This window comes from Pteropus alecto, unplaced genomic scaffold (assembly GCF_000325575.1).
Source record: "Pteropus alecto unplaced genomic scaffold, ASM32557v1 scaffold3, whole genome shotgun sequence".
Lineage (NCBI taxonomy): Eukaryota > Metazoa > Chordata > Mammalia > Chiroptera > Pteropodidae > Pteropus > Pteropus alecto.
In genome coordinates, this window is record NW_006442484.1 from 27,310,505 (window position 1) to 27,322,168 (window position 11,664).

An 11,664-nucleotide genomic window follows, 5' to 3' on the forward strand; every position below is an offset into this window, starting at 1 on the left:
TACTACCTTCCTGAAGCAAATGCAAATATAAGGAATGCTTTCAAATCATCTTATATTTACTCTGAACTGTGGCACATCCAAGTCTTCTGCAATCAACAGGAATGATTAGAATGGCTTCCATTTGCTACAAGGAGCCAAGCCCCAGGCTCAGGACTTCATCTTATTATCACAAAATCTTATGAGGCCATAAGTATTACTCTCATTTTAAAGATGTGGACACTAAAAGAACAAAGTCACAAACTAGTGAGCAGTGTTGCTAAAATTCAACTTTAGATCCATCAAACTAAACACCCATGCTCTCAATCTCTATATGCCTGCCATACAGGCAGTGTTCATCTGACACAGTGCAGTGCTGCCTAAGAGTAATGCTTACTAGCTTTAGGGAAAAAAGAAAAAGAAAAAAAGAAACTTATTCAGATCTGAGAATTAGACATTAAAAAAACAATATTAGTTAATATATGACAAAATACTTTTATGAGTATGAGTAGTCTGTATGTATCAGATAATGCATGCTGTAAGTGGATAAGAAAGAGAAGATTAAATGTTGCAGTGAAATTACAGGGTAGGTCAATTAACACCAGCCAGACAGTCTAAGCCTCCCAGATACCACTAATCACTTTAGACACATTAATCCGGTAGTGGCATATGGGGTGAACTGAGAACATGGGGGTGGGTAGAGCCGAGCCGGGGATGTCAGTTAGAAGAACATTGCAACAACTCAGGTATGAGCTAATTACAGTAGTGGAGAATGTGAATTCGGGAGGGGCAACTATTCAACCCACTAAATCAGGTCAGAAATGACAGAGGCCCAATCTAAGGTAGTAGCCATACAAATAGAAAAAAGAAGAAGAAGAGGTCCAGAGCAACAGCTTGAGTACCACGTTGGTGCCAGCTCGGAAATGAGGCATTCCAAGCAGAGGGAGACTTCTTGGGGTGTCGATGTCATCAAGTTCTTCAAATAGTAGGTAATATGTTTGAACAACTATTCCTTAACATGATTTCTGAAAGTCACAATAACCCTGTGACATAGGTACTATTTTCAGGTTATTGCTGAGAACACTGAGGCCAAAGGGGAACGGAAGAGGTGAAAGTTTGGAAGAGGTGAAAGATGAGAGAGACAGGGTGAGCGAAGAATATGCAAGACAGTCCACTCAAGTGAAAGGGCTATTATTTTCCTCTGCCAATATTTATACCAGTACATGGCCCAACAGTAATGAAATCCAGGCGGGAGAGTGAAATTCCTTAAATTACTATCTTCTGGAAAGTCCATACATTATCATTAACATGGTTTGCAAGGAGAAATTCACAAAGCAAATTAAACGTTTCCTTCCCTCTACACCTTGGTATGTGTGAGTCTCCTACTGAAGAATAGAGAAATTTTGTCCATCAAATAAAAGTTTTAAGAACTAAGCTGTCAAAATTTAGCAATCTTTAAACTTGGCGTTCTGCTACCAAACCAGATGCTGTTTTGCCCTCCTTCCTCATCCCTTCATTAAGCAAACATTCATTCATCGGTTCTCATCCTCTGGAAAGCTTCTTCTGACTCTTGTTAAAGAAAATTACTCGAAACACAGAAATAAAGCAAAAAATAATTATGCGACCCTATAACGTCACACTAGACACATTCTAATAAGCCCACTTGTGGGTCATCTCTTTTGGGAACTATAATTTGATTTCATTTAATATCAGAATTGATTAGGGCACTGACATTTTACAACTCTGTAAAGTCAGAAATTTAAATTCTAAAAAAGACTGATGAAGTGTGATTACTTTCTTTTCTATCTAGCAACAAAATCATAGTTTTACAGCATAGGACATTGATCAGTTTTGTCCCTAGTTTAGCAATCTTTATTAATATGCTTTTCCCTAGTAACTTTTTAATTCCATTTCTTATGCTCTTTTTGAACCAGTTTTGGCATTCTGGTTTATTCCTAAATAATGGCTAGTTCACTCCTCAATAAGGTAAATAAAACTTAAACACATGGTCACTATCTTTATGAGAGTTATGCCAATAATCTGTAAATGACTAACATATCCTAGGTAAGGATCGATTCCACAGCCCTGTGCCAAGTACTTCTATAGCAAGCACCATTGTAATGGCTTGTTTGCATGCCTTCTCTGCCAGAATAGGCAGTGACATCTAAGGGGTCAGTGGACATTTTGTCTTATGTCCCATTGCTGTCTCCAGAACCCAGCAAAATAGTTGTCTCAGAGGATGAGCTCAACAGAAATTCCTGAATGAGTTTCTTACCCAAATGCCTCAGGGCCCTTTCTCCCATTCTTCTACTTTTGTCCATCATGATCTCAAACTCCTACATCTTCCTTTTTCAGTTAATGATGGCTCTCTTCGCTACTTGCAGCCTCTTTGAAAAGTACTGACTTATCCAATTAAATGATAGGTTTTTCTCTCGATGGCGGACATACAACAGAGTTTAGGCCTGACCACAAGATGAAACTCACATCATCTGCCTGGGCATTGGTAACCTTCAAAAGTAAATTTTAATAAAAATCATTACTACCACTGGAAAAAAAAAGTCAGTTTTTTACACAAAAAAGTCAGTTTTTTACAGTTCGTTACACAACTAGCACATTATAAGAAGAGCGTTGTTAAACAAACTCTGAAATGGACAGCAATATGCAAAAACACCTGAAATACACAATCTTCTCCAGCAGAAGATGCTATACCCATACCTTTAAATCAATTAGGATTCAATTTCTATCAGATCATGGAACAAGACTCACTATTCTATTCTGATCCAGCTCTTTGTTAAAAGACTATTTTATTAATATTAAATTTGCGGTAAAGCCTTGGTAGTTATCAGATATCACTCTGCCAGTTATCAATTTATTGACTCGGCTTTAAATTCATCTTATGTACCTACTCTGTAAAAATAGTTCTGGGCCCTTTACATATTTTTCTATCGTAGCTGACACGATACTAAGCTTTCTCAGTAGAGGGCGCTGGAGACATCGTAGGAGAAAAGAGCCTTGTGCCTGCTTCAGTGTGTTCAATAGGCAGGCTACCGAGAATCCAGCTCCTCAGCCGCGAAAGTTACCCTCTTTTCCCCCGCCCCCCGCTCCTGAAACCGGCTTCTGCAGCATGGGCAGCTTCTCCAGCATCAGGCTCATGCACCATGGGCAGCCTCTCCAGTGTCCAGCCCCCGGCACACAAGGCCAGCAGCAGCCATCTAGCCACTAGCTCCTCCCCCCGCTCTACCCCCCGTTCCCTCCTCTCCCGTCCCTCCCCATCCCCTCCTCCCCGTCCCGCACACACCTGTCCAGCCACTAGCTCTTCCCCGCGTCCCCGCAGCAACCATCCCCCTCGGGCATTTTGTAATGGAGTGTCCCCGGTGAGACACTCTTGTAAAGATATCCTTCCAGTACCCTAGAGGATGGATTTCCAGCAAGATCCCTTGACACAAATCCTCCAGCAAGGACTGGCTCTCAGTCCTGGGGGAAGTTGGATCCTGGGGTGCTCCAATATAAACTGCTCCTTTTATCTGTTATTCCTGTATTTTTTAGATGTCTCTTTACTTCTTGCTACTAAGTCCCTTGTTATTCCAATTCCGTTATAGTCAACAATTCTTTATATTACACTTTCCTTGTTCAAATTACTGTGGGCTTTCTCTCTCCTGATAGGACCCAGACTGAGACCAACTCCTTGAAGCAAAATAAAAATGAAACCCTTTTAACTTACAGACACCTTATTGGGTGCTTGATATAAACAGCACAGTTCCCTGTGATGTTTACTCATACAGAAATGAAATGTATTTAAAGAAATAGAACTTATTTAATATATTTGGGATTTAGATGGCTGGAAAAAAATAAAAACATAGTGAGATTTTTTTTCTTATGCTTTTCTACTGAAACAATTCTAATCATCATAAGCATGTTTGTTTACTTAGAAATACACAAGATGTACACATTTTATCCTAGGAGGATCTCTGCCATGTCCCGATACTTAAAAGTGGTTTAATCCGATTATATTCGGTGGAGTCATAAGACAACTAAATGACTTAGAAGCTCTGGCTTCTCTTTTTCAGTAAAAAAAATTTCAAATTCTTCTCTCATCTTTAAGGAAAGACTTGACAATTGTTTAAGTACAATGGTGGGAGACTAATTCTATAAAAGAGAGAAGCACAGTAATTAAGAGCACAGGCAAGGATACATTACATCGGTTTCCTCATCCATAAAAAGGGGATAAAGACAGCACCTACCTCATAGGGGTGCTGTCAGAACTGAATTAATAGCTATATAAAGTGCTTAAAATTTTGTCTGGCAAATAGCATGTTATTATTCTTACCATCCAAGATCGTACCTCTCAAATGCTGTTACTTTAACAAATTACAAAATAAAAGGGGAAATAAAGAAAAACAGACACTAAATTTTCTTCATAATTATAACAGGAGAACCAACATTTTATTTAAGCACTCAGGCTAAATAACCAGCAATAAAAATGTCCCATATGTCCAACAGCCTTGTACCAATGAGATTTAGTTAAGTAATGATTTACCTGCATCAGAAATACTTTCTATCTAAGTAGCTTCTCAAGTGACTTTTGCCAGCATTCTTATTCTATTTGGAGTAAACACAAACTTTGTAAATACTAAATTGCCAATAGCATAATCATCCTCATCTGAACGTCTCATATGTTAGAATTAAGGCTACCTCTTTTTCTAAGACTTCGGGGTTGCAGAGAAAGTGAGATTTCTTTAAAGTGTAGTGAGATTTTTTTTTTTCAAACTTCTATACCTTAGATATTATCTTTGTAGTGTTTAACCTCGGCCCCATTCCTTGCCATCTGGATAACCTCAGACAAGTATTTTAACCTCTCCAAATCCTAGTTTCTTCTCCTATGAGGATAGTAATGCCTATGATGAAGGATGGTTGCAAGGATTAAGTGAGATAAAGTGTGTAACGCTAGTGTCATGCATGGCATCGTCAGTGCTTAGTAAGGGAAAGCAGCAGCTATTATCATCACTATTGCTGAGATTCTATTACCTAACTTTTTGCCTCATTAATTCCATGACCTCTTTTTTAAACAAGTAAGTATCAGAAGAAGATCCTATAATATCAATGTGTGTCTTATAAAAATTAATCAGAACCTGAAGGTACCTCGAACTTAGTTGTTCACATGCCAACTTAATATTTTTCGCTCTATTTTTCTTTCCTTCCAAAACAAATGTCTCTTTTCTAAGCTCAGAGTGAAGAGCATGTGAATATTTCTCAATGTACTCTTTTACAAGTTTTTCATTATTTGGCCGAGAACCATCTTGAGCATTTTTTATGCAAATTGTGGTAATTTCGCCATCCACCCTCTCCTGACATAGAACATGAAATTTTTTCAAAGTGCTTTCATAAACTCTGCTCTTCTTTTTCAGGTAAAGAAAAATATCTGTGTCGAGAACAAGCGTTTCTCCATTTCTAGCGGTCTCCGGTACTGAGGGCCTGAGTGGCTCCACAGAGTTACTACTTCTCCGTAGACTCCTTCTGGGGCTCTGTCTACTCCGCTTTTCCCCGTCACTGATAAAACTCTTGTTTTTTTCTAACAGAGAACTTGTTTTTAATAGCAAAAATTCTTTGAGCCTTTTGATAGCCAGAAACGATCCTTGTACAGAGATTCTTCCATTGTATTCCAGAGGACTGAAGCATAAAGTTGGAATCTTCTTTTTCAGGTCCATGACCAGACTTTCTAGAATGACTTGACTCCCAAAAATAGAGAGATCAAGGATAGCTCTTACAGAACTGAAGACCTGAAATTAAAGGAGACATTAAAACATCACCGCCTAGTGGAGCAGACTACATAAACACATTCTTTTTCTGCCACTGTTTCTACAGCAGTCAGCTAAACCAGGCCCCAACTGCCTGACACAGATCCACTTCTTGCACCACAGCAGTCCATCAAAGGGATCCCACAACCCCATCCGGGCCACAATGTTCAATGTGGGATTCATAGTCCCTCCCTGCATTCCCCCAAAACAGAGGTGGTCAAATATTTTTTAAAGGCAGAATGCTTGTTTGAAACAAAGTCTTAAGCAGCACCCACAGACAGTCACTGTTCTGGGTCTGCTCGTGGCTAGGGGCTGCCCTAGAGAACTCTCCAAGTTCGAAGTTCATCAGATGGCTGCACAGAAGCCCGGGGTTTCTTACCAAATAAAGTTTTAAATTAATGCTTTGACTTTTAACTTTTTCCTTTTATTTTCACCTTTTCTGAATCTTCAAAGCTTCTTTTTACTATTTATCTTAATTGAGTTTTTGTTTTCTCCAAAATATGTCTTTAAGTAGAACCTGACATCATCCATGAGAGCAAAAAGGCTCACTTTAAAAGCATCACATGGGACATACAGAAACATAAAAACAGCAGGCAGTAACCAAAAAATGTCAAGACACAGGTTTGGCCATTAACACTGACTCAGGTTAAGGAGTTTGTGTTTTCTTTCCTAGAAATCATGGGGTAGGAGTGCTTTGTGTCTCTCATGTAAAGAACACTTAGCAGAAGAAATGGGATCCAGGACTACCAGTAGGCCTTCAGCATCACACCTTACCTTTTCATTAAAATGAGAGACTGTGAGATGCATGAGTCCAACCTTCCTTGTCAGACAGTGTTCCTTTTTTCTGATGACATTCTCTGCAACTAAGTGAAAACATTACCATCAGAAATGTTTGTGGCATGATACATTGATACATTGATTATAATAGAGATGTTCAACTCTATTACATAAAATACTTAAGATTTTTTCTACATTTTTCCTCTAAATTCAACTTTTAAATAGTTTCCCTTCTACTTTCATACATTAAACTGTGTTTAATGTGTAAATATCCTAATCATGCTTTTAAAAACACACAAAAGTGAGTGTGTATATGTACGTGTATATATAAACACCTAAAAGTCAATCCCCCATTATTGCCATGAGGAGACTTTACCTTCTTGAATCCAGGATACCACACTGTCCTGGTTTTCTTCTAATTCACTGGCTGACCTGCTCGGTCTCCTTTGCTAATTCTTCTCTTTCCATTCTCTAGATGTTGGCGTGCCACAAACCTCAGGTCTCATATCTATTTGCTTACCTACATCCACCCCTCGGGTGATCCACAGCTTTAGATATCATCTCTACACATATCACTTTCAAGATTCTATCTTCAGCCTCAACCTTTCTCCCTTCCATCTGTAGAAACCTCTACTTCATTACCCTAATAGGCATCTCAATGACTGAAATTCAATTTTTGATAACTATCCCCCACCTAAAAGTTCTCTTCCTTCAGTGTTCCACATCTCAGAAAATAACACCTAATTCTTCAGCAAATCCTGAATACTCACCATGTCTTAATCGCCTGCCCTGCTCCCACCCTAGTCAATCCCAGTGATGACTAGTAGCTCCCTATTTTCCACATGGCTGACAGATTGACCATCCAAGAAAAGACAGTCACATTTTGTCTGTCTGCTCAAAGCACTCCAAGGCCTTTTTCTCTCACCCAGAAAAAAATCCATATACCTTACCTTGACCTTAAGCTACTTAACATAAACTGGGCCCCGGCTACCTATTAGTAATAGGAGATCTAACCACATCTCCTATTACTCTCCCTCTCACTCATTCCACTCCAGCCACATGGGCCTCCTTGTTGTTCTGCAAGAAGCAGGCAGGTTACCCCCTCAGAAAATTTTTCCCAGTCCTTCTTTTGTCCAAGAATGCTTTACCCCCTTATCTGCATGAGTCATTCTCTTACTTCATTCAGGTCTCAAATGACATCTAAACAAAGTATTTCCCTACTCACTCTATCTAAAGTAACATCCTCCATCATGTTCTATCCCTTTATTTTTTCCATGGCACTCACACTACGTATTAATATATGTAAACAAATGGCAATATTTCATCTTTTTTCATGGCTGAGTAGTATTCCACTATATATGCGTACCACATCTTCTTTGTCCAATCATCCATCCAAGGACACTTGGGTGATTTCATGTTTTAGCTACTGTAAATAATATTGCAATGAACATAAGAGTACATATATCTTTACAATTACACATTTTCTAATTTTTCAGATAGATACCCAGAAGAAGGATTGCTGAGTCATGTGGTAGCTCTAAGACAGGATACTTAGCCTAGGGACATTTCCGCTCCCCTCCAGGATGTGGCTCTGGAATTCTTCCTTAGTCCCTTACTCAGCTCCCTCCCTGTTTTGACTCCATGAGAAACAGACCAAGGACAGGAGACAGGATAGTGAAGTTGGGCTGCCCCCTCCCAAACTGGTGGCATGAGAAACAAGCTAAGATGGAGGAGCAAGATGGATAGCCTGGGACATCTCCTCCCCTACGGAGTCTTCCCGTCGTCCTTTGTTCAGCTTTGGCTAATCATAATATCGTTATAGTATTACCTGCATTGCAAGTACCACGTCTCAACCTCCCACCCCTCCAAAAAAACGAAACCCTGTAATCCAGACAGTTCAGTGCAACTCATTCTCTGAATTGGCCCACACTTTTCTCTTAAGTGTGTACTTTTGCTTTAATAAAACCTGCACTTTCCTGCCTGCCATTTGTCATATCCTTGAATTCCTTCTTGCACCATAAGACAAGAACCTGGTCACCAGAGCCCCCACCCCGCTGAGTTCTCTAGCATCAGCTCTATTCTTAACTTTTTGAGGAACCTCCATACCGTTTTCCATAATGGCTGCACCAATTTACATTCCCACCAAAAGTGTACAAGTGTTCTCTTTTCTCTACATCTGCTCCAACACTAGTTATTTCTTGTATTGTTGGTAATAGCCATTTTAAAGAGCGTAAGGTGGTATCTCATTGTAGTTTTGATATGCATTTCCCTTATAGCTAGAGATGCTGAGCAACATGGATGGATCTTCAGAGTATTAGGATAAGTGAAATAAGTCAGACGGAAAAGGACAAGAACTATATGATTTCGCTCATGTGGCATATAAAACAAAAAGCAACAAACAAACAAAAATCAAACAAAGCAAACTCATAGATAAAGACAACAGAATGGTGGTTACCAGAGAAGAGGGTACAGGAGGGCAAATACGAGATGATAGGAGACTTCACTTCAGTGGTATGCACACAATAGAGTATATAGATGTTGTATTATAAAGTTGTACACACCTGAAATTTATATAATATTAACAAATGTTACCCAATAAATTTAAAGAGTGCATTGTTGCTTGTAAAAAAAAATTTGAATAAACATAAACATAAATATATAAATAATATAAATGTACAAATAAAGCACCCAACATATTTTATAGTCACGTATTCGCTTGTTATTATCTGTCCACCCCCACAGATGTATGCTTCATGAAAAGCATTTTGCCTATTTCATTCATTGCTGTATCCTCAAAGCCTACAATGGTGCCTGGCAAAGAATAGGCACTCAATAAATACTTGTGAATAAATAAATGAGCCCTCTCTTTCTCTCTCTGAGTTACCAACTCAACATATTAACTTCTAAAAACACTACAATCCCCTCAGAGAGATAATAAGAAACTCTTCTCACCATCGCCTACTTGAACATCTCCACTGTGAAGGAATGACTTAACTAATGATGACCAGTAAAGGCGCTGATAATTCTTTGTCTCCTGGATCTCTCTCTGGATCCCATCTTCCCTCAAGCAGAGCAAGTTCTCTTCTCCTTTCACTCCCATGTGGCATTTTACATCCAAGAGGCTGATATGGAGACTCATCTTCCTCTGGCAATGTATTCTGCCAGCCACTGAGCATTATGGAAGGCTGCCCGCCTCCGCGAGGCAAGAGGAATGACTATGTTCTACAGACCCAAGTTCCTCACCTATGTCAGGGATGGGGTGGAAAACCGAATGGCTCAAACCTGATCTCCGATCCAAGCCGTAAATACCTAATCAACTTTACTGGTAATAAAACAGATATATTAGAATATCTATTTGTTGATTTGAATAGAGAGAAGTGAGTGGTATAATTATATTGCGGAAGCCACCTCAAAATTCACAGAGTAGTTACCTTGTTAGTGAGATTAGATATTATTTTTGTGGATTTTTTAAAATTTTTTCTGTATGTTACAAGTTTTCTACAATAAATGTATTACTTTTATCCCAGTACAGAGGAAGCAAAATATAGAAAGAAGTCTTCAAGAATTTGCCAGTTACTAGCAACTTTATCCTGAGTTATTTTTACATATAGTCTTTCTAGTACAATATTATGCAACTTTTATATTCAGAATAAAATATTTTTTAAGAAAAGCTACTTTAAACTTTACTAATACCATGAATCACTTTAATGAAATTCAATTTCTAATTTCATTACAGAAGTATTTCTAAGAGTATGAAAATTTGATTTGGAAATACCTTTTTTTTCTTTGAATATAACATACGCAACTCCCTTGGTTCTTGTCGGATATATCACATCTTCAACAACGCCGCCCTTGTTCTTAGTATCTTGGAAGTAACTCTTCATTAATGTGGACAGTAACCGATCATTATAAAGGCCAACTGGAAGACCAGCAACTATAACCGTTCTTTCAGATGCTTTGGATTCCCTGACATTCGAAGCCGATGCCTAAGAGAAACAGCAGGATACTCTTTAAATATGTAAGAGTCTACTTAATATAAGGAACATATCACACCAGTGGGAGAGGCTATTTTATTCAATAAAGGTGCCTGTGCAGCTGATTAAATACTTTAAAAAGATATATATAAAGGATAGATCTTTGTCTCATACCATATACCAACATAAACTCTATATGAGATTGAGAGGTAAATGTAAAAAGTGAATACCTTATTTTTTTTATACATTAAAAACACTGGTTAATATTTGCCTCATTTTAAAACGGCCTAAAAATAATGGAAGTCACAAAAGAAAAAATCAAGAGATATAAATTTTCAAAATTTAAATTAAAAAAAGAGTCAGCTAAGCTAAGCACAAAATATGGTAGTTTGGAGATGGCTGTATGTTTACTTAATTGTAAAGTCCAAAGTACATAAGACAAAAAGAAACACATTCCCTACTTTTTTAGTCATAATCAGGAAAAAGTGACCATAAAATAATAAAACCCTGGCAATAACAATGGGGCTGCAGCGGAGTAAATCCTGTCTTCTAGCACATATCTGAGATGGAATTCAACCATTGCAAGTACGTACTATCGTAGACCCTGACATTATGCTGGGCACAAAGTACCAACTGCAAATAGATCCTTTCCTGGGCTCACTCTCTTTTAATTTCTTACATTATCCAATTAAGGGGCTTCTATTTAAATGTTTTAATTTGTTCCCCAGCCCATTTAGGGAAGTAGACCCAAAAGCTTCTCCCAATGCTTATGTGGGTAAGTCCAGTCTGATACCAGAGCTCAGACATAATCTATCCTAAATTATCCCCAGAAAGGATAGGATGTCTTATGAGCCCGAATAATGGTTAATAGATCACAAAGATATTATGGGCCCTCGGTTGAGAGGACTCTGTAATCAGAGAAGGATTTCAGATTAGGGGATAGGCAAACTACTTATGACCTCCCAGGTTAAGAAGACAGTCTGAGCACACAGTGTCCTGTCCATCCCAAGAGCACCTTAAAAAGAAAATAAAAGAATAAAAAGGAGAATAAACTCAGTTAAGGGGAGCAATCAGCATAGGCAAGATTTCAACAAATTTCTGAAAAACTGAAAATACGTATTAGCATGTGGAAGAATAAGGCA

The 11,664-nt window shown here is 38.4% G+C and overlaps 1 protein-coding gene across 2 annotated transcripts in view; it reads right to left on the reverse strand.

Annotated features, from left to right (window-relative positions):
* Positions 1-4,385: 4,385 nt before the first annotated feature.
* Positions 4,386-11,664, reverse strand: part of RBM43 (RNA binding motif protein 43) — a 10,623-nt gene continuing 3,344 nt past the window's right edge. For both annotated transcript variants that reach the window (XM_006921062.3, XM_015596420.2), the window contains exons 2-4: positions 10,324-10,534; positions 6,546-6,634; positions 4,386-5,753 (exon numbers count right to left, since the gene is read on the reverse strand). In XM_006921062.3, coding sequence (XP_006921124.2) covers positions 4,998-5,753; positions 6,546-6,634; positions 10,324-10,534 — 1,056 coding nt within the window. In that variant the 3' untranslated portion in view covers positions 4,386-4,997. The remainder of the gene's footprint in view (positions 5,754-6,545; positions 6,635-10,323; positions 10,535-11,664) is intronic.